Genomic DNA, 24,240 nt, shown 5'->3' on the forward strand with positions numbered 1-24,240 from the left:
GGCTTAGGAGGACCATTTTCAGCCTGACCATACATGTCTGCAATGTCGGGTTGAACGTGTAAATGTCATTCATCTTCAATGATCATATTGTGCATTATTTTGCACACCAACATTATATCATGAAGTGTTGAACGTTTGAAGTATCGAGCTGACCAACGTACTATTGCAAACCTCACTTGAAGTACGCCAAAAACACACTCAACATCCTTTCGGCACGATTCTTGCCACTCCTTTTAGTAAGGCTGTTAAAAAAAAGTAGTTAAATCGAAATCGGCCATAATCAAATCTATTGATTGGTTTTTTATAATAAAAAATTACATATTTCTCCACAAAAAAGAATTGAATTGAAAAAAATTGACAAAAATCAACCATTTGGTCGGTTATATTTATATCAAAAAAATAAAAATAAATCGACCGAATCCGACCGCGAAGACCCCTACTTTTTGGAATCTCTCAAAACTGTATCATTTCTAACTCCTTATCTAGGTACTTCGTTTTTCATTAGCTTTTCTTATAAGAAATAACTGACACTATCATACACATGATGAAGATGTTCGTGGGACTGTTATCATTGATGATGGAGATGACGAGAACACTCCAGTTGTGCCAACCCTACAGGTGGCTCCGCAAAATGGACGGAGAGAGAATAGTTATGATGATACTCATACTAGGCCAAATGTGCCAGTGTTTGATAGATTTCCAGACTATAGCAATGACATAAAAGAAGAAACTATTCGAGCAACTATCAAGGCTTCAAAATAGGTGGTTCAAGTGGACTACTGTAGTTTACAGCTTGGGTACAAACTAGGACCTATGTGACTATCTCTGCCTTGTATGACAACATGCTTTACTATGTGCATGATTCAGATGATTTTGGGCCTCCACAAAGGCAATCTCACTTAGATTCAGATCTTGAGCATGCGGTCTCATTGTCATTGAAGGTTTGTTCCTTTCGATTTTTTTTTCTTACAATTATTTGGCTGTGTCTACTTTCGTTGAACTCAGTATGAAATAGATATAGATAGCAGAGCATGAGAAATCATTGCATGAGCTGGGAGAAAAAGCCGGAGTTGCAGAAGTGGGAACCTCTAATTCGACTGAGGTAGAATTTGACAAAATAGTTGTGTCAAATGGAAGGTAGTCTTCTCCTTATTCCTAGTATTGTATATGAACTAATGATCAGCATAGGTTTGTTCCTGTAAGGTGGTAAGCATGCATGTATATGCTATGCTCTATTGCTAATCAATATGAGAGGATGTATGTAATAATGTAGGATGGAGGCGGGGAGTTCATTTGTCCTAGATGATGGGGAAGATGTGGATGAGAAGCCTCTTGTTAGGCACAGGTCTCGAAGAATGCCTTCTCGCCTTGTGGAATCTCTAAAGTAGGAGTCGTTGAGGATAGTTTACCATCAAGCCCTGTACTGCGTGATACTGATGACCATCCACAGCACAATGGAGATGCCTTCCGCCTTCCCCTTCTGATGAGGTATGTAATAAGGCCATATTAGGATTTTCAAAACTCTTATGTTATTAGGATTTTAAAACTCTTATATTAGCGTTCCTCGTAACTATGCCCTAACCACTATTGATTGCCTGATCGTTAAGAAGGGTCGATAATTGACTGATAACCTACAAACCCATGCCTAGCCCTTATAATTTTCGGTTATTTGTGTATTCTTTTTGTCATTTTAGTTTTACTCATTATGATTGTTGCGTTGTTTGTGGTTTATTTTTGGTTTTTTGATGCCCAACCCTTATAATTTTCAGCTAATTGAGTAAAACAACAACTGCAAGGATGGTTTTAACGTGGCGATCAAGGCATTCGTCACAAATCAACTTCGTAAGTTTATAATTATGCTTTTATTGGTAGTGTTGTTTTCCATTAATTGTTTTTTTTGCTCCGACTCATAATTTTTTTTCGTAGTTGTGTTTGACAAAAATATCGAGAAATATATTCTCCGAGATGATGGGTCTAATGAAAGTCATGGCACTAGTGACTCTAATATAGAGAATGCTAGTCATCAAAATGACCCAATTATTGGTGACCCTCACTCTCTTGATCCATCTACTAGAGTGGCAAGGAGATGGAGTGGGGAGAGATTTTGACCCTCCCGAAGAATATGAAAGAATTCAATAGGATGACTAAGCAGTATCGTAAAACTAATTTAGAACTCTATCACATTACAACGCATTTGGTAGGTAACTTTAGAAGCTAAACATAGAAATTTGAATGAGACAAGAGAATCAATTGTAGCTGCTAAAGGTTAGAGCTTTGAAAAATTACATGAAAAGGTGTCTCGGGATATAAATTCATATCTTCGTGACATGCGGTTCTTACTGTAGGTATTTGATATCCTATTTGAAGAAGCTGCAATTTGTGGAGTACGTTTACCCCTTAGTGGTCTCTTAAAGAAATTCAAAGCGAAACTAGATAGCGATCAGAATGTCATCACTACTGATGATATTATGCAAAAACCATATAGTTTGAAAGACTACTGGTGTCAGATTTCGAACCACTAAAATTATAGTGATTCAAAACTCAGTTTATACTCACAAGTGTACGAATCAAGAGTAATATAGCTTAGCAAATACGAGTGTCGAATCCACGAGGATTAAGTATTAATCTATCATAATTTCAAAATTCACTATAGACATCACTGAATAAAAACAAAAGATTATTTATGATTGGAAATTATGAAATTAAAAAAGAGAAATTATAAGAAACATGCAAAGAACAAATAAATGGGTAAGCTAGGGTTCCGATTTCACCATTTTTATTGTACTTAAATCCTTTAGTTGTCAATTATTAATTCCTTCATGTATGTCAAAGACCAAGTCCCCTGATTCATGTAATAGTCATGTCGTCTAACTTACTACGTTTATTCTTAATTTGTAACTATCCATGGTGTCTAGACTAGTTTAACAAACAAGAGCGCAATTGGATCTATGACAACTTATGTAGCGATCATATGAATCCTAGGGTATATGTCTAGGCAGTCATGGTGTTAAATTGCAAGAAGCTATTCCCAATCCGAGCATGGCATCTACTACGAATTGCATCAGAACAATCAAACCTAGATGGTAGCTAAGCATCACGATTCAATCATCAATTAAGCACAACAATCAACACTTGACATAGCAAAAAGAAACTAATAATTAATCAAATCAAATTCATTAAGCACAATCAAAGAGGCTACATCGTCCCCCTTGCAAAAGATTTAGCTACTTAGGCGACAAAACAAAAGAAAATAAAACTAATAGAATCCATGGAAATCTAGGAAAGAAAACACAAGAATGATGGAACCAGATTGCCGAAATCCCTTCTTCTTCTTTTTTCTACCGTCAACCTCCAAAGATCCCCTTCTTGACTTGTAATGATGTATTTATATATGTTTTAAACTCTCCCCAACCTCCTAGGGTTTCCTTCAATAATAATAAAGCACGTAAACCTCAAAGGAAACTCCTAAAACAAGTCAAACTTCTAATTCTCGGATTTCATTCTGTCGAGCAGCTGTTGAACGAATGTTGAGCATCTGTTGAGCGCTAGCTGCTGGTCAATATTGTGACATCTATGCTCGAGCATGGGTTGAGTAGCTGTTGAGCATATGGAGCTGAAAAAGCACAAAAAATATAATTTATGTAAAATCCGATCTTATTTCGATAAACAAAACATCAATTCAACCTAAAAACACAAGCAAAAAGATGTATAATAATACACGCATCAACTACACATTGCTACGACCTTTTAATGTGGAAATTCTTGGCAGCTCTATTATCCTCATAGAGTGGGAAGCGGATGGAGTGGGGAGAGATTTTGATTCTTCCGAAAGATATGAAAGAATTCAGTAAGATGACTAAGTAGTATCGTAAGACTAATTTAGAAATTCATCACATTGAAACGCATCTGGTAGGTAACTTTAGAACCTAAATAATTTATTTGTGATTTTGTAAGTTTTGTCCTAGTTGTATTCACTATTTCCTTGCATTGTCTTTTCAATTACTCTAAAAAGCCAGCTTGGAGAATGCCAAGGAACGGTAGATGATTAAGGGGAAAGATAGGCGGATAAGGAAAGCCATGTCTTGTTTCTTTTTGGAGTATGCTTTTACATACCTAATCATCTTGTATCTTGAAACAGTAAGAAGCAATCATCCATCTCTTTGTCTATGGCACAAGTATAATACATTATTGTGGGTAGCTACTACACCTAATTGTCATGGATGAAACAAATGCTAAAAGATTATGGTATGAACCAAGAATGCATATATGTTTTCTGTGATAATATGAGCTTAATCAATATTTTCAAAAATCCGATCAAATACCCTAGGACAAAACACATAGCCATTCGTCATCATTTTATTCGTGAGCTTGTTGAAGATAAAGCCATCTCTCTTGAGTATATATCCCCTAAAATTCAATTGGCTAATATTTTTACCAAACCCCAGGACAGGTTAAGATTTGAATTTTTAAGAAAGGGTGTTTGGTGTTTTAAAATTGCTCCCCTATCTCCATAGATGAACTTTACACATTTTTGCCCAATTTGAAATAAAGTTTGGTCTTTTGACATCTTTTTGTTATGAAACATTTTATGCATGTTAAACTAGCAAATTAGACATCTAAGAACAATAAATAGAGTACAACGGTTAATTTTGATGGTTTAGAATTTTTCAACTCTCTCCATGGACGAACTTTACATATTTTTGTCCAATTTGGGAACAAAACTTGGTCTTTTGGAATCTTTTTGTTACGAGACGTTCTACAAAGGCTAAACTAACAAGCTAGACATCTACGAACAATAAATAGAGTAAAATGGTCAACTTTAATGTGTTGGAATTGTTCAACTCTCTTGATGGATGAACTTTTCATGTTGTAAGTTTAACTAAGACAAAAAACTTATGTGTAATCCCAGTTCTTGTCAATGACAAAATAACTCACTCAAGTACTCAACACTATAGTCAACATTTAACAGACAACATTCAACAATATATGATTCATCCTTCATACTTTCATTTCAAATCAAAATAAGAAAGTAGTAGATCAAAATAAAAAAACATTACAGTGTGATTCAATGGTCTATGGTGGTCGTGGGTGGTTGTCTTGGACCCCTGGTGGAGTACTGGACAATTGGACTCGTTGGTACTCTGGTGGAGACGTGGAGAGGTGGTGGTGGATGGCTAGGGTTAGGGCAGTGGGTTGAGATGAGGGATTGAGAGAGGAGACCAGGATGATTACTTGAGGAAGGTTCAAGATTTCATGGTTTGACTTTTCGAGATGAGATAAGTCTATGAGAGATTGATTCAATGGGCTTAAGTGGAGTAGTGGGTAGTGGGGACTTAGTTATTTATAGACCTAAAATAGACTTAACACTTAACAGAGTGTGCAGGGACCTAGTCTTTGAATAATAACATATACAACGACATCGTTTTATACTAAGTATAATCAGGTCGAGTTAAACGGGTGTAGAAAAATCACAACCCTCGTCCTACCCATTTTAGGTTTAGGTTAGATACATTTAACCCATATTTGACCCTCATGTACACGGGTTGGGATAGGGTTTGCCTAGGTTGGGTTGGGTATGCGGGTTGGGTCAGGTCAAAAGTGTTTTGCACACTTCTACCAAAAAGCATTCTCGCATGTGCAAGAGAGAGCCACCTCATAGGTGCAACATCATGCACACCAATAAGAAATAATCTCCGGAAAGCATTCTTATATGTGTAAGAGGGCAACCTTGCATTGCAACAATTAAAAATAAGCTCTAGAAAGTATTCTTGCATGTATAAGAGAGAAACCTCGCAGGCGTCACAACATGCCCCAACTATGGAACTCAATCAAATAGCACATCAAAATTAACTCAATCAAATAGAACATGGAATCATTAAAACTAAAGTGAGGCCAAAGGTCCAACACATATGACCCTCTACCTCACTTCATTATTTTTTAAAAATACTTTTAGAAATTATAATTTTGTAACTCCAAAATTTTTTGTTTTTCATTACTTGCTTAACCTCTCTTAATCCACCCTCTCCAAATCAAATATGAAGAAACAAAATGTTCTCCCCTTCTTTTTAGTGCTTTTCTTCGGAAAAATGTTATATGAGAAAAAAATTTATTTAGAAATTATTTGATTTTTCATTATTTGGATAAAATACCAACTAATAATATTTTCTCTATATTTATTTTTCTCTATATCTAATTATTTATATATGGATGCTCCTTAACCCCAAAAAAAAGACTGTTAATGTAAATCTCAAATATATTTCTTTACCTGGAAATATATTAATTAGAGGTGGTATATAAATATGCACTACTTTATACATTAGAAGAATTGGTAAATATATGATCAAACAGAAAATTTGTTTGTGTGGTCAGATTCAAGAAACTAATGAGAGACGTAGTGCTGGATTAGTAGTGCAGGAATGTATTTCGAAAAATGCAGCTAATCATTATCACTTATCAGGCAATGATATTATATTCTTTCTTTAAATTCTATTTTTTTTTTTAAATTCCATTGTTTTTTAATTGTGAATTTAGGCCTTTTTTATTTTTTGAAATATCATTATTGTTTTTAATAAATTATATTTTTTAATATTTTGATGAATTACATTTTAAGCCCTGATTTTAATGTTTTAATAAATTATATTATTTTTAAAAAGAGCGAAAATCCATTTTTTTTGAAAATTATATTGTTTTCTTTTAACGAATTATGAATTTTGTCCATATTTCACATTTTTAGCCCCAATTTCGCTTTTTTTGAATATGCATCTATTTGCATTCACTCCTTATAAAAATTATATAGAGATTATTTGATTTTTCGTTACTTGTAATATCCAACTAATAATATTTTTTCTATATATGTTTTATGTATATGTCAGTTTCAATTTGTTTCCACTACTTGACAAAAAAGTGTCCTCCTTATAAAATTTATATAGAGATTATTTCATTTTTCATTACTTGTAATATCCAACTAATAATATTTTTTTCTATATTTGCTTTATATGTGAGTATTTATTTGTATTAACTCCTCAACAAAAAAAATTCCATTAATGTAAATCTCAAAAAATATTTCTTTACATGGAAAGATTTTAATTAAAGGTGGTATATAAATATGCACTACTTTATACACCAGAAGAGAGATACCCATAAATATATTATCAAACAGAAAATTCATATCAACAGAACATTGCTCATCAGTCTATTGCTCTTGCAACCAAGTAAGCAACTTTAATCACTATCATCATGCATCTATTTTTTTTAATCTTTTTGTGCAATATTTGCTAAATAACACAAACACCAGTTCCTCGATTTGTATTTTTATTTATTTTGCTTGATAAAAATTGACACAAATGATTATTTGCTAAAATAATCATTAGTTCATATATATAATCATTTCTATTCTATTTCTATTTCGAAAATCATTTCTTTAAATCCAATCGTTTCATCCAGCATTTTTAGTCTTATAATTTACTAAAATAATCATTAATTATATATATATAGGCATATTCTCTGGTGTGGACGTTCGTAACTTATAAGCTACGGAACCCTTTTAGATGAGAATGTTAAAAAGTCAAAAGCAGTGGGATCCACCATCATGGGCCCACTTTACGACCCGTATAGAGCATACATCTATTTTTTTTATTATCTTTTTGTGCAATATTTGTTGAATGACAGAAACATCAGTGCCTTGATCTGTCTTTCTATTTCTTTTGCTTGATAAAAATTGAAACAGATGATTAAATATGTTGCACTAATTGAAAAATCATTTTTTTAAATCCAACCGCTTCATCTAGCATTTTTAGTCTTATTATTTGCTAAAATAATCATTAGTTCATATATATATATACACATTCTCCAGTGTGTGGCTCACTGTCATGGTGCCCGTAACTTATAAGTTACGGGCGACCCGAGCATAGCTATATATATATATATATATATATATATATATATATATATATATATATATATATATATATATATATATATATTTATTATTTGACTTGTTTCCGATGACTTCTTGACATATACAGGTTACTTCTATGGCTTTAAGGGTTGTTCTTCTACTTTTATTTACATGGTGTTTTTGTGAGCACCATATTGGAGTTCAAGCAAGGAAATTATCAAGAGAAGAAAATTTGGAGTTAGAGAAGCAACTCAAACTTTTGAATAAACCAGCAAATACAACAATACTGGTAAATCATTTTTTTCTCAACCACTCTTTTTTAATATTTAGGTATAAATTAATTAAATATGAGGTAAAATGAGTATACTATTTTTAAGTAGTCAATAGAATGTAATTGTATTTGCAGACAATTCATGGAGAAAAATATGATTGCGTAGATTTTTATAAACAACCAACGTTTGACCATCCAGCATTGAAGAATCATAATTTCCATCCTGAGGTGAGGGTTTGGTTTTTATTTTGTGTTGAAAATCTAAATGCAATATTCTAATATCATATGAAAACTTTATATATAGATGGGTCCAAGTTGGTATCCAGAGAGGAGTTTGGAGCATTCCTCAACAACCCATGAATCATCATTTGGGAATATATGGCAAAATGGAAAAGGATGTCCAGCAGGAACTGTTCCTATCAGAAGAACAACTAAGGATGATTTAATCCGAGCCAAATTTGCTGCAGAAATACATGCTTCAACATATCAACCACTCACTGCTACTGAACCTGGAACTCATGTAAGTCATTTTTTTTTTTGCATGTGTATTTCTTTAATAAGTAAAATAATTTTAAATTAATTGCTGTACATATTCTAATTAGAGTGTTTAGTGATTTAATTAATGATTTTTTTCATTGTTAGTACGCTATACTCCGGACTAACCCTAGTGGCAAAATATACTATGGAGCTGGAATGACTACCAGTATACACAATCCCACGGCTTGGGGTTCTCAATATAGTTCCGTCCAAGTTAAGGTACAAAACGGACCAGACAGTGTAGAAGTTGGATGGACGGTAAGTAAATCTCTACACTCATCGATTCCGGTTATGGTTTATTTACTAACCAATTATCAATATATACAGAGACAATATTTGAAGGTTTTTCAAAAAATAATTAATTGTCTTTAATTTGTGTCTGGTTTATTAATTACCCAGGTGAATCCTTCTCTATACAATGGGAATCAGACTAGACTTTTTATTTACAAAAATGTAAGTTTCATTTATTTTAAGATATATATGACTTAATTAATGTTATTAAAGACTCTCCATTGTATTTAATTTTCTTTCTTTTTAAACAATATATAGTCAGGTGGATCACATTGTTTCAATACATACTGCCCTGGATTTGTACTTGTCAGACGGGATATACCAGTTGATGCCATTATTAATCAAATCTCTCAACCCGGTGGACCAGTTTATGTCATCATATTTACTTTGTATAGGGTAAATTAACACAATCTCTTCAAACTCACTTCGTCTTTAATCATTTCATGATAAACATCACATCGTCGGTATTCCAGTTATCTCATCTGCTGAGTTGGACATACATGATTTAAGTGAATTCGTGAGCTTCACACAATGCAAATGAAATCGTGTGCGTACAACTCAACAGCTGTGATAATTGGGATACCAGCTACTGGAATCCCTATCATAACATTATTTTTAAATGTAGATTATGTAATTCAATTGATCCTTGATGAATGATATGACCCTAGTAATGGAAACTGGTGGCTTCAATTTGGAAAAAACAGAACTCAAGTTGGGTATTGGCCTGCAAAAATCTTCACCGGGTTAGCTAACCCAGCTACCAAAGCCGAGTGGGGAGGAAAAGTATACAGTTCTCCAGTCGTGCCTAGTCCTCCAATGGGATCAAGGTCGCTTAGGATTAAAGGAGATGACAAGTATGATGCATTCTGTAGGAATATTGTGATTGTTGATGAATCCCGAAGCATTGTGGATGCTCAAGACACTGGAACGTTCAACGATATCCCTGTATATCAAGTTATAGATCAAGGGATTGTTAACCCTAATTTAGGACATCAAATCTTTTATGGAGGTGGAGGTGGCTATACTGGGAACTAATGTTTTCTCAACCTATATATGGAGAGTATAATCTTGAGCCATTTTAATAATTCAAAGATATATTAATATATCCCCATTTCAATATATATGTTTTCTTGCCCTCTTTTTATATACCAAATCCTATGTGATGTATTAAGGATATGATGCTTTTGATTGCACTGACATAAAGATATAATTTATGCTTGTAAGCTTGAAAATAAGCTTCATACTCATAAGAGTAGTTGGTAAAAATATTTGACATCTCGTAAATAAACTTGAACATAGAATCTTTTTACATGAAATTGAAGATAACAACATGAGACTATGTTTATTAAAATTTCATGTTCAATCTCAATTCATTTGGTCAGTCAACCAGCTTAACCAAATTCCTATCAGAAAAAGGCTTATATATTTACAATTTTGCACTTGAACTGTGTCCTAGGAAATGTCATAACTAAAGTCTATGAAATTTGACCGCTAAGTATTGAGCACATATTAGACACATATAAAGATGATTATGCAAAATTTCAGGTCAATCTAAGTTAAATTTAAGGAAATAATCTTTAGTCACAAAAGCGACTGGAAAACTTATTTTCTAGCCACAATGGGATCTTGAGAAAAACTTTGAGCCAAATCACTGTTTGCTCGCACATTCTTGAGCATTAAGGTTTCATTTATTATTTTGAGGCGAATGCTGTCAATGAGAAATAAGCTCCAGAAAGCATTTTTGCATGTGCAAGAGAGTGCAAAAACTTCGTTGGTCCAACACATATTACCCCTACCTCATTTAATTATTTTTAAAGTACTTTTAGATTTTTCATTACCTTGCTTAACCCCTCTAAATCCCCCCACCCCGCTTTCCCTCCAAAGCAAATATGGTGAAACAAAAATTCTCCCCTTCCTTTTAGTGCTTGTATTCCAAAAAAAAAATGTTATATGAGGAAAAGATTTATTTAGTAATTATTTGATTTTTCATTATTTGGATGAAATACCAAGAAATAATATTTTTCTCTATTCGTTTTTCTTTGTATGTAGGTATTTATCTATGGATACTCATTAACAAAAAAAAAAATCCGCTAATGTAAATCTCAAAATATCTTTCTTTACAGGGAAAGATATCAATTAGAGTTGGTATATAAATATGCACCACTTTATACATTTGAACGTTTGCTTGTGTCATCAGATTCAAGAAACTAATGAGAGACGTAGTATTGGATTAGTATTGCAGGAATGTATTTTGAAAAATGGGAAAACCAAAATGATATGTGTCCATAATTTTGGTATCCATAAGTGTCCATAATCTAGGTGGCATGAGGAGAAGTGTGGGGAATCATTTTGTATTAGATGGTTTCCCACACTTCTGCTCATGCCACCTAGATTATGGACACTTATGAACATGTAGTGCTTCCGGATGGAAAATGCAGCTAATCATTATTAGGCAGTGATATTATATATATTTTAAATTCCGTTATTTTTTTAATTGTGAATTAAGTAATTTCACATTTTAGGCCCATTTTTTTAATTTTTGAAATCTGATTATTGTTTTGGAATATGAATTTAGTCTATATTTTACATTTTAAGCCCTAATTTGAATATTTTTAATAAATTCTATTATTTTTAAAAACAGCCAAAGTTCCATTGTTTTTTTGAAGTTATATTGTTTTTTTAATTGTGAATTTCATCCAAATTTCACATCTTTAGCCCAATTTCACTGTTTTTGAAATATCATTGTTTGTTTAAAATGTGAATTTAGTTCTAATTTTACCTTTCAAGGCCTAATTTCAATATTTTAATAAATTCAACTTTTTTGGAAAAAAAGTAAATTTCATGGTTTATTGAAATTCAATTATTTTTTGAATTATGAATTTAGTCAAAAATTTCCCACTTTAGGCTCAATTTAACTGTTTTTCAAAATATCATTATTTATTTAGAAATATCATTATGTAATTTTTTTCAAAATCTAACATTTATTTTGAGAGAGAACGTTTTAAAATTTCATAAGAAAAAAATTAAAAAGTTTATTTTTCTGAATATGTATCTATTTGTATCCACTCCATATAAAATTTATATATATAGAGATTTTTTTATTACTTGAAATATCCAAGTCATAATATTTTTGGTATATTTATTTTTCTGTATATGTCAGTTTCTATTAGTTTCCACTACTCGACAAAAAATTCCTTCAATGTAAATCTAAAAAAATATTTATTTACATGGAAATATTTTAATTAGAGGTGGTATATAAATATGGACTACTTTATACATTAGAAGAATTGGCAAATATATATCAAACAGAAAATTCATATCAAAGTTTTTCAGAATTTTGCTCGTCAGTCTCTTGCTCTTGCAACCAAGTAAGCAACTAATTTAATCACTATCATACATCCATTTTTTTTAATCTTTTTGTGCAATATTTGCCTTGATCTGTCTTTCTATTTCTTTTGCTTGATAAAAATGGCGACGGATGGTTAAATATGTTGGGCTAAATCAAAAATCATTTCTTTAATTAAATCCAACTGCTTCATCCAGCATTTTTAGTCTTATTCTTTGTTAAAATAATCATTAGTTCATAGATATACCACATATATATATATATATATATAGGTACATATATGTATATTATTTGACTTGTTTCCGATGGCTTCTTGACATATACAGGTTACTTCTATGACTTTAAGGGTTGTTCTGCTACTTTTATTTATATGGTGTTTTTGTGAGCACCATGTTGGAGTTCAAGCAAGAAAATTATCAAGAGAAGAAAATTTGGAGTTGGAGAAGCAACTCAAACTTTTAAATAAACCAGCAAATACAACAATTCTGGTAAAACTTTTTTTTTTCTTAGCTACTCTTTTTAAATTTTTAGGTATAAAGGAAATAAATATGAGATAAGATGAGTATATTATTTTTATGTAGTTAATAGAATATAATTGTACTTGCAGACAGTTCATGGCGAAAAATATGATTGCGTAGATTTTTATAAACAACCGACGTTTGACCATCCAGCATTGAAAAATCATAATTTTCATCCTGAGGTGAGTGTTTGGTTTTTAATTTGTACGTGCTGACAGTCTAAATGCATTAATATTCTAATATTATATGATAAATATAAATTTGAAACAACATTAAATGTATATATAGATGAGTCCAAGTTGGTATCCAGAGAGGAGTTTGGAACATTCCTCAACAACCCATGAATCATCATTTGCGAATATTTGGCAAAATGGTAAAGGATGTCCAGCAGGTACTGTTCCTATCAAAAGAACAACTAAAGATGATTTAGTCCGAGCCAAATTTGCTGCAGAAATACATGATTCAACATATCAACCACTCACTGCTGGCCAACCTGGAACTCATGTGAGAAACTTTTGTTGCTATACACATTTTTTTGAAGATTTAGCCTCCGTAATTCGTTTAATTTTGTAGAGTTTACAATTTAAATCCAACGATTTGGGAGGTGTGTCACATCACACAAATTATTTTTTTTAAATGTGTCGACTTTTTCTCCATCATTAGATGTGAAGTGTAGACTCTAAGGATTTATGAAGTCTCTAAATCGGGTTTTTAATTAGAGTACTTAGTGATTTAATTAATTATTTTTCCATTATTAGTATTCTGTGATCGGCACCAAACCTAGTAGCAAAAGGTACAATGGAGCTGGAATGACTGCCAGTATACACAATCCGATAGCTTGGGGTCCTCAATACAGTCTCGTCCAAGTTAAGCTACAAAATGAACGAGATAGTATAGAAGTTGGATGGATAGTAAGTAAATTTCTACGCTCATCAATTCCAGTTTTATTTATTTATTTAGTAACCTATTAGCGATATTTGATGATTAACAATTAACTGTATGCTAGATTGCGAAGGGTAAAAATTTGATTGTATTGTCTCTAATTTGTGTCTGGTTTTATTAATCACCCAGGTGAATCCTTATATATACAAAGACAACAATACTAGACTTTATATTTACACAAACGTAAGTTAATTTCATTTATCTTAAGATATATGACTTAATCAATGTCATTAAATACTCTTCATTGTATTTAATTTTCTTTCTTTTCAAACAATATTATAGGAAAGTGGATCAGGTTGTTACAATACTTTATGCCCTGGATTTGTACTTGTCAGACCGGATATACCAGTGGACGCCATTATTAGTCAAATCTCTCAACCTGGTGGACCAGTTTATGTCATCATATTTACTTTGTTTAGGGTAAACATCCATCTCTTCAAACTCATGTCCTCTGTGATTATTTCAATATGAAAATGATAAACATTTCAATAGTTGGTATCGTGGTTATCGCAGCTGCTAAGTTACATGATTAAAGTGAATTCGTGAGCTTCACATGAAATCTTGTGCATGCGCATAACTTAGCAGCTGTGATAGTTAGGATACTAGCTAGTATTGAGATTCAAAACGTTGATTATGTGAATCGATTGATCTTTGGTGAATGATAGGACCCTGGTAATGGGAACTGGTGGCTTCAATTTGGAAAAGACAGAACTCAAGTTGGGTATTGGCCTGCGAAAATCTTCACCGCATTAGCCAATCCAGCTACCCATGCTGAGTGGGGAGGAAAAGTATATAGTCGTACTATGATACCTAGTCCTCCGATGGGGTCAAGGTCACTTGTTATTAAAGGAGATGATAGTCGTGATGCATTCTGTAGGAATGTTGTGATTGTTGATGAATCCGGAAACGTTGTGGATGCTCAAGACACTGGAACGTTCAACGATGTTCCTGAATATCGAGTTATAGATCAAGGGGTTGTTAACCCTAAAATAGGACATCAATTCTTCTATGGAGGTGAAGGTGGCCATAGTGGGGACTAATGTTTTCTCAAGCTATATTTGGGGAGAATAATTCTTTAGCCATTTTAATAATTCAATAATATATTAATATATCCCCATTTCAGTATATAAGTTTTCTTACCCTTTTTTTATATACCAAATCCTATGTAATGTATTAAGGGTATGATGCTTTTGATTGCACTGACATAAAAATATAATTTATGTTGTAATTTGTAAAACAAAAATAAACACTAGGATGAATCAGGGCCAAACCATATGAATTGAAAAGGTTCTAAATTCGATTCCAATGAACATGCACCCCACTTAAAAGTTGCCCAAATCATGGATTGTCTCTATTACTTTCTAATAAGAAGCCCATCAATCTCAACACTCTTAGAGAACAAGTACCACACCAAAAAAGGTTTCTCTTATTCCTATGTCAAGCTTACATTATAGGAGGGTTAACATTTGGAGGGGCTAATTCATATAGTTAGGTGTGTTGTCAGGGTAGAAATAGACTACCATTAGCATTTAACTTGAGCTCTTTGTATACTAACTATTTTGTTCAATAAGACTCATGACCATAATAAGTGTGTATAAGTGTATAGCTATGTGACCTTCCTGTAACAAGATGATCTGTTCTACATTAAATCAAACATCAAAATATTTGAACTATAATGCTAGAAGTCTAGAACTAATCCAGGGAATGAGGAAAATTACACAAGGATGATTAATAGAATCAACCTAACCCACTCTGTTGGTGCATGACTGAATTGCAGACTTCATCTCTTCCTTTCCCAATGATGCTTCAACCATTACCTGCCCCAAAATAACAAATCATCATTCATATTTTGCTTCTTTACACCACTAAAATAACACATTCTCCTTCTTTTCAAAAGAGCATGAAAGTCTGAGGATTTAAAGTTCAACTCTTCTGGATGTAGAAGAAAATGCTGCGCATAACACCAATTCATCATGTTGACACTTTCCAAAGATCGTAAATATAAGGAAATTTCACCTCTTGGACTTTGTTTCCAGACCTAGCAAGTAACTTGTACTGGTTCTCGAACATGGATGCCATATAAACCTGCAACAGAAAGGGATGGATTAAAATCAAATTCAACGACGCAATTCTGACAAAAAGAGAGTTCACCACTTTGTGTAGACTAATCTGTCCAAACATAACTTGGGAAATTCCAAGGAGATGATAAACGAGTGTTGCTCAGTAAATCAACAACTGGAAGAGCTTCGAACAAAACTACCAAGTACAGGTTATAATGCAATACTCGGTTCAAATAGCTAAGATTGAAATACGACACAAGTTTTTGGATATTTTGTTTTGACAATTCCTCAAATAAATTCCAACAACTATTTTACATTTCTGAAAGATACTCAACACTGAATTCAGGAACAACATCCACTAAAATTATTTTAATTACCAATAGCATATGAATTGAAAGTTTGATGGACAACCCCAAAGCAAAATATGAACTGGGATCTCCTGAGGAAAATATAATAATCATCCATCCATTTTCATTTAAATATATTTGAGTATTAGGATCAAGCCTTTATACCTGAAACGTTGGAGCCAAACCAGGGCTCAAGAAAAAACGGCCTTTTGATACAGACTCAATTCCTTTTATCTGTTGCAATTCTTTGATGAGCAATTCCACATCAGCCCACTGTCAATATTTAAGGTCAGCTAGTGAGCATCAACCATGACAACAAATATTGGTATTTCTTGATGCCTACACCAGAGAAAACATCCTACATAGCGGTTGGCAAGGACAGGAAGTATAAAATAGAATGTGGCAGTTGGGTGAGACATTGATAGCCTCGTAGCAGTACCCACAAAATTGAGGATATTAATTACCTTAATTATGATTAATATCACAAAAATTAGTGAAACCGACAAACTGCACTGACATCAGCCACAACATTGATGTCTGTTTGCACTTTGCATATGAAGAAAAGGACTGAGACACCATGGAATAATTGGCAAGCACGGATTTAGATAGGAAGGAGATCCACATCCGGCAATGCCACTAACGTGATATTTCAAACCCTCTCAATCACAACATCCGAAGCATGTGATATTCCAACATTGTATCTTCTTCTTCACAATGATTTGTACGGAATTTTATCTAATTGGAGACTTGAAATTATGTCATCCCAGGTGTTGACATTGTAAAGTCTTACAACAAACTTTTGAAAAGAGTCGTTCCTTAGCAATATTGACTGAATTGCACTCAAATATTCGTCTTTTGTTGGCTTGAAAGAAATTGACTTTAAAAACTCTGATGCTTCAACCCATACATCATGCTAAAATGGGGTTTTAGTTGTACTATTTTTCCGAGTTTTATTACACAAATATTATGAAAGGATTCATCTTCCCATATCTAGGTTGGAAAAGAATACCTCAATATCTGCTTCTGCCGCTACAAGCCCCCCATCCAAGGGAACACGATCGCCGACCACAGACTCCAAGGCATCAATAAGTGGATCCGGCTGCCAAAAGAAAATATAACCAGCAGATTGTCAATATTAGCAAAATCGCTGAGAACAAAATATTAAAAATAGAATAAGCTATAAAGTTATAAAATACCGTAAGCTCCTTTAAAGATAGAAAGATCCGTTCAAGCGCAAAGTCTAATTGGTGAACTTTTGCCTCCACAATCTGAAATATGATTGTTTCCAATATTCAAAAACAAGACGTGAACAAAGGTAAGAAGGCTTGATGACATACTAAATACATCATCAATTTCAGTACAAGGAAAGCACAAGAAGGACAAGAAGAAAGGCAGATATGTAGCCACAAAGATTTAAATAATTTAATTATTCAAGCTAATCTGATTCATCAAATATTTTACAAACAAGAATGTGTCACTACTAGGTGAAAAAAATAAATAATTTCCAGCAGTTCAATCAGCAAACCAGTCGATATACCTGACCAATTCTGAAAAACGATGATGGGTCCAAAGTGGCATCCCATGCAACTTCAGTCTGGTGTATTAAAGCAGAAACCCCTTCAACCTATATAAGAAGTCAAATTCGATTGAAAAAGCCCTGAAGAAATTTAAATAACTCTGAACTGCAGACTCAAGCACCAAAACAACACAAAGCATGAAGCAAAAATTCCCTCCACACCAGTCCCCAACCAATCAACATCTTGTCAATATAATCTTGTTTTCATGCAGTTGTTACTTCCATATCAATCACTGACAGTATGGGTGATTCTGAGAAACATGAGCAAGCAGTATTACCTCAACAAAAATACCAAAATAAGCAATCTTCTTGATGCAGCATTTCACAACGTCACCAACACGGAGCCTAGCCTGCAGCAACACAAATGGGATAAGCATCTGAAGCCTGTGATTGCATCCAAAGTATAGGGTTGTTATCAAACAACTATTAATGCTGGATATAACTCCTCACCATGAGACTTCTCTTTTTCTCAATGAACTCATCCTTTTCTTTTGGTCTCATGGAAAATATAAGTTTACTAAATTTTCTGTCAGCCATTACCACATTTGCTTTGACTCTCTGCAAATATCAACTTTATCAATAACTGAAATAGACATATAGAAGATATGAAGTAAAACTGAATTCTTCAAACCTGACCAACAAATGATGACAAGAATTTGAGTTTCTGCTGGTCATAAATACTAAGAAGATCTTCCAATTTCATATCCTTTGGAAGTTCTGCCACTACTTTGTCATGAACCTCTGGCTGAATGCTTAAATCAGGAGAGGAATTTTCGTACGTGACATCATATCCCCCAACAACTCCTAAGCTTTTCCGGTATACTGATGGATCTAACCCCTTCTGTCTCAACCATGTCTCAAAAGCCAAGAATTTCCACCTTGCAGCAAGATTGCGGTATGGCAAAAATCCTATCAAAGAGCCGAAAGATACCTGTACAATGGTTGTGCACAGCTCAGTAATAGAAAATCGCATTGTGTATAAAAACGTAAATGACCATCTAGAAAGGAAAAAAAAATGAAGCCCATAAATCATCAATTCCTCATATGTACTTACGATAAATCCCCTGGTGCTGGAGCTTAACAATTCCACCTCCTCTTTATCTCCTAATTTGAGCAAACCTTCTGCCCTCTTCCAGTCAGTATCCTAAATTGTAATGAGGGAAGAATAATCACGCAACTTAAATTGATCGAAAGGATAAGGTCATCAACATTATAATAATCTGACCTGCAATGCCAAGCTAGAAGTGGAGTTCTCAACGTCAACAGCATTTTCCTTATCTTCAGAATTCACAAGCACTGTTTTTTCAGTTCTAAACTGTGATATTTCTCTGAGGGACTGGTCTAATCTATTAAAAAATATATAAATTAAGAAAAAAAACCATATCTAAAAAATTACAACAGATTTTTAAGCTTAACATTAGAATACACAATTTTAAAGAATAGTTACACTACCTTTTTGGTTTTCCATGCAGTGTCGCTTCAGCCGAGACTTTGAGACTGGAATCTACAGAATTACTATTAGCATGTTCACTAGTTGAAGCTTCTTCCAAAGCAGAAGCCCTGGCGTTCCGTTCAGGTGGCTGCATTCCTTAGAAAACCAAGTTCTTTGTCAATTATAATAATCCCAGTCAAAGGGCACTTAATCTTTTGTTTAAGAGGATTTGGTTTGGGTTCTAGCATTTCAAGAAAGAAAAATAATTTTTTTTGTCAAATTGGTGAAAAATATTTTAGTATAGAGCATTTATACAGGAGCAAATCGAAAAAAAAAAAAAAAAAAACAGAAAGAAAAGAAGAGAAAATTTGAAGTAAGATAAAACCCAGAAAGAGAATAAACTATAAGGCAATCAAGTCCATACTTTACCTAATATGAAGTTATCTTCTTGTTCTTGCTCCTTTACAACTGTACCATTCTCTACTTCAGACAATTCTCCAAGATCACTCTTTCTAGTTTCAGGCTTTTTCAATAATGTAACATCTGGGAAGTTACTATTCTCTTCTTCGGTTCTTGTCTTCAATCCAAGAGCATCATTAACTTTGCTTTCCATGTTACCAGATTGCTCTTTATTCCCGACAGCACTCATATTGGCACTCTTTGGCTGTGGCCTTCTCAAAAGTGTCATATCACTGAATTTTTCGTTGGTTTGCTCATCCCTCATTTTCAATTTTAAATTTGGTTTGATCCTCAAACTTGACCTTGATGACTTATCTTCAACATCATCTTCTTTAAAGACACCCGGCTTTCTTAATATAACATTTGGAACATTACTCCTCTTACTGCTTGATGCATTCACAGTCAGCGAACTCGGTTTCTTTATCTCCCGTGCAACTGGCTTTTCCTCTTGGAATTTCAATCCTCTTTTTGGAACAGGACGAACCAAATTCAAACCATCCACAGAACTCGACAATTTTGTTTCCTCCAATTCATCAAAGGGAACCTCCTCTATTTCCACTATTTTACCCTTGTTCTTGTAAAATTCTTTCTCAATTTCAAGATCAGTTGCATATGGATTAACCTTTTTACCCATTATCTGAAATCCAGAAATACATAGCCATCAAAATCAAAATTAAATTCACAAGTACAACCACCTAAATCAAATGCATGAGAAATTATAAGAAACAGTCTTCATTATCTTTCAATCTTTTGAACCCAAGAACATGCCTAGAAAACCTCATAGTTAGCACAACTAAACGAAAAGTTACCCAAACAAAAAAAAAAAACTACAAGAAATACCTTGCCATTCCCAATATTATGCCAGAAAGCACTAAAAACATTCTCTTCTTTAGGTATGATGAATTGCAATTCAGGATTCAAAAAAGTAGAACAAGAAATAAAAAAAGTACTGTCGTTTAATCCAACGGAGGGAATTGTAATAAGACATTCAATACAATTCACAGATTGTCACACACAAATACAGACATATGACCAGAGGAGAGAACCTTGGCTAGGGTAAGTTTGGGGTCTTCGCCACGCATCCGGCCCCACTCGAGCTCCATGAACTCCCATTGGTCGAACTTAGCATCTTCTTTCGACGCGAAAACTGCGAATTTTTTAACCTTTCGAGCGAAGCTCAGACCTCCACTTCTTCTTCTTCCGACAAACACAGAAGGAAACCGCACCAATCTATCGACAAATAAAGCAGTGGTGGCAGTTGCGGTTGCTTTGAGGGTGGCAATAGCAAGACCGTCCATTCTGCAAGAATCAGACGATAAGAAACACCATTCGAAGGGCTTATGCGCGGAAACAAACTTTCAGGTATAGATAGGGAAGAAGATATCTGTCAGCCTAATGCCTACGTGGCATTGCAGTTTTTTTCCAAATATTTAATTCCCCTGTTTCTGCTTAGGCTTGGAGGATCAAATATTTTTCCAACCGAGAACTGGGTCTCTATATTTTGGATCGTTAAGTTGGGTGGGTTTAAACTCGGGCCAAACATGCCGTGCTAACGGTTAAGTTAGTTCGAGATTCAATGCAAACTCATCAATCAATCAATCAATACTACATATAATAACAGAAGCCTCGAAGGGAGAATTCTGCGTTTTCGTAAGGCCACGTCATCATCTAAAAAGGAATAACTGTGAGACGCGTGTATTAGCCCCCCTTCTCCACGCGTGGGAAACCCGATCGGCTTCCTATTCCGGCGACGATTCCTAATCCAAACCATGTTCGTCTTAGCCGATTCATTTTCCGTCTCTTCCGCTCTTCAACTTTGCAATTTAATGTCGGTTCAAGGACTGCCTTCATAAATCCTCCCCTTCACGGTTGTTTTCTTTTCTTGATTCTTCTTATGCTTGTCGATGCAGTCTCTCTCAATTTCTTACCAGCTCTCCACTTCTTCACACAAAGCAACCGCACTACAATTCCTTATCCAGGCCAGGTTTCAAGTTTGCAATTTAATGTCGGTTCCAGGACATGAACTGCCTTCATAAGCCTCCCCTTCACGATTGTTCTCTCTGCTTGATTCTTCTTATGCTTCTCGATGCAGGTCTCTCTCAATTTCTTACCAGCTCTCCTCTTCTTCACACAAAGCAACCGCGCTACAATTCCTTATCCAGGCCAGGTTCGTCTTCGGGTCTTCAATTTCCGTCATAATGATTCCATTGTGGTTGTTCGGATAGTTTATGGTATGCTTTTGGATTTAGCTTTTTAGAGTTTTCCTTTATTTTTGTTGTTGATTGTTAGGGAGGTTCGCGAATGCTGAAGCCAAGTCTTCCATTGTTGTTGTGAAATAGAAAGTGATCTTCCCCTCTTTCTTTTTTGATTTTTCCGGGATTGCGTAAAGAGATTGATTTGCCTTCCATCTATCTCGATGTTATGTTTCAATGGGAAACAATGAAAGAGATGGAATTTTACTCTTTCTATTACTAAATTAGGTTGTAATGACATTATTCTTTTGCACCCCCATGGTTAATACAGGTTATCACGTGATTCACGAGGGATGCCTAGGTACATGCTATTCACTTTGTTCTTCAAACATATAATAACAGAAGCCTCGAAGGGAGAATTCTGCGTTTTCGTAAGGCCACGTCATCATCTAAAAAGGAATAACTGTGAGACGCGTGTATTAGCCCCCCTTCTCCACGCGTGGGAAACCCGATCGGCTTCCTATTCCGGCGACGATTCCTAATCCAAACCATGTTCGTCTTAGCCGATTCATTTTCCGTCTCTTCCGCTCTTCAACTTTGCAATTTAATGTCGGTTCAAGGACATTGTAAATCCAAAGAGGGGTTCACATGAACTGCCTTCATAAAGCCTCCCCTTCACGGTTGTTTTCTTTTCTTGATTCTTCTTATGCTTCTCGATGCAGTCTCTCTCAATTTCTTACCAGCTCTCCACTTCTTCACACAAAGCAACCGCACTACAATTCCTTATCCAGTCCAGGTTTCAAGTTTGCAATTTAATGTCGGTTCCAGGACATGAACTGCCTTCATAAGCCTCCCCTTCACGGTTGTTCTCTCTGCTTGATTCTTCTTATGCTTCTCGATGCAGGTCTCTCTCAATTTCTTACCAGCTCTCCTCTTCTTCACACAAAGCAACCGCGCTACAATTCCTTATCCAGGCCAGGTTTGTCTTCGGGTCTTCAATTTCCGCCATAATGATTCCATTGTGGTTGTTCGGATAGTTTATGGTATGCTTTTGGATTTAGCTTTTTAGAGTTTTCCTTTATTTTTGTTGTTGATTGTTAGGGAGGTTCGCGAATGCTGAAGCCAAGTCTTCCATTGTTGTTGTGAAATAGAAAGTGATCTTCCCCTCTTTCTTTTTTGATTTTTCCGGGATTGCGTAAAGAGATTGATTTGCCTTCCATCTATCTCGATGTTATGTTTCAATGGGAAACAATGAAAGAGATGGAATTTTACTCTTTCTATTACTAAATTAGGTTGTAATGACATTATTCTTTTGCACCCCCATGGTTAATACAGGTTATCACGTGATTCACGAGGGATGCCTAGGTACATGCTATTCACTTTGTTCTTCAAACATATAATAACAGAAGCCTCGAAGGGAGAATTCTGCGTTTTCGTAAGGCCACGTCATCATCTAAAAAGGAATAACTGTGAGACGCGTGTATTAGCCCCCCTTCTCCACGCGTGGGAAACCCGATCGGCTTCCTATTCCGGCGACGATTCCTAATCCAAACCATGTTCGTCTTAGCCGATTCATTTTCCGTCTCTTCCGCTCTTCAACTTTGCAATTTAATGTCGGTTCAAGGACATTGTAAATCCAAAGAGGGGTTCACATGAACTGCCTTCATAAAGCCTCCCCTTCACGGTTGTTTTCTTTTCTTGATTCTTCTTATGCTTCTCGATGCAGTCTCTCTCAATTTCTTACCAGCTCTCCACTTCTTCACACAAAGCAACCGCACTACAATTCCTTATCCAGTCCAGGTTTCAAGTTTGCAATTTAATGTCGGTTCCAGGACATGAACTGCCTTCATAAGCCTCCCCTTCACGGTTGTTCTCTCTGCTTGATTCTTCTTATGCTTCTCGATGCAGGTCTCTCTCAATTTCTTACCAGCTCTCCTCTTCTTCACACAAAGCAACCGCGCTACAATTCCTTATCCAGGCCAGGTTTGTCTTCGGGTCTTCAATTTCCGCCATAATGATTCCATTGTGGTTGTTCGGATAGTTTATGGTATGCTTTTGGATTTAGCTTTTTAGAGTTTTCCTTTATTTTTGTTGTTGATTGTTAGGGAGGTTCGCGAATGCTGAAGCCAAGTCTTCCATTGTTGTTGTGAAATAGAAAGTGATCTTCCCCTCTTTCTTTTTTGATTTTTCCGGGATTGCGTAAAGAGATTGATTTGCCTTCCATCTATCTCGATGTTATGTTTCAATGGGAAACAATGAAAGAGATGGAATTTTACTCTTTCTATTACTAAATTAGGTTGTAATGACATTATTCTTTTGCACCCCCATGGTTAATACAGGTTATCACGTGATTCACGAGGGATGCCTAGGTA

At 34.6% G+C, this 24,240-nt stretch overlaps 2 protein-coding genes across 2 annotated transcripts; one reads left to right on the forward strand and one right to left on the reverse strand.

Annotated features, from left to right (window-relative positions):
* The first annotated feature begins 5,068 nt into the window (after positions 1-5,068).
* LOC119986852 lies at positions 5,069-14,842 on the forward strand. The gene is made up of 15 exons (XM_038831546.1): positions 5,069-5,179; positions 8,025-8,186; positions 8,304-8,396; positions 8,473-8,688; positions 8,811-8,963; positions 9,105-9,158; positions 9,255-9,385; positions 9,701-9,941; positions 12,669-12,830; positions 12,950-13,042; positions 13,149-13,364; positions 13,619-13,771; positions 13,932-13,985; positions 14,085-14,222; positions 14,468-14,842. The coding sequence occupies exons 1-15, from the start codon at positions 5,069-5,071 to the stop codon at positions 14,840-14,842; spliced, it is 2,352 nt and encodes a 783-aa protein (XP_038687474.1).
* A 536-nt stretch (positions 14,843-15,378) lies between these two features.
* On the reverse strand, positions 15,379-21,052 carry LOC119986577. Its single transcript, XM_038831198.1, has 14 exons — positions 20,723-21,052; positions 19,647-20,313; positions 19,238-19,373; positions 19,011-19,131; positions 18,840-18,929; positions 18,417-18,716; positions 18,236-18,343; positions 18,064-18,135; positions 17,747-17,833; positions 17,406-17,477; positions 17,219-17,308; positions 16,375-16,482; positions 15,819-15,887; positions 15,379-15,619 (listed from the first exon to the last, which is right to left on the reverse strand). Exons 1-14 carry the CDS (start codon positions 20,972-20,974, stop codon positions 15,545-15,547), a joined length of 2,247 nt encoding a protein of 748 aa, XP_038687126.1. The 5' UTR covers positions 20,975-21,052; the 3' UTR covers positions 15,379-15,544.
* Between the last annotated feature and the right edge of the window lie 3,188 nt (positions 21,053-24,240).

The sequence above is a fragment of the Tripterygium wilfordii genome, chromosome 20, assembly GCF_013401445.1.
Source record: "Tripterygium wilfordii isolate XIE 37 chromosome 20, ASM1340144v1, whole genome shotgun sequence".
Classification (NCBI taxonomy): Eukaryota; Viridiplantae; Streptophyta; class Magnoliopsida; order Celastrales; family Celastraceae; genus Tripterygium; species Tripterygium wilfordii.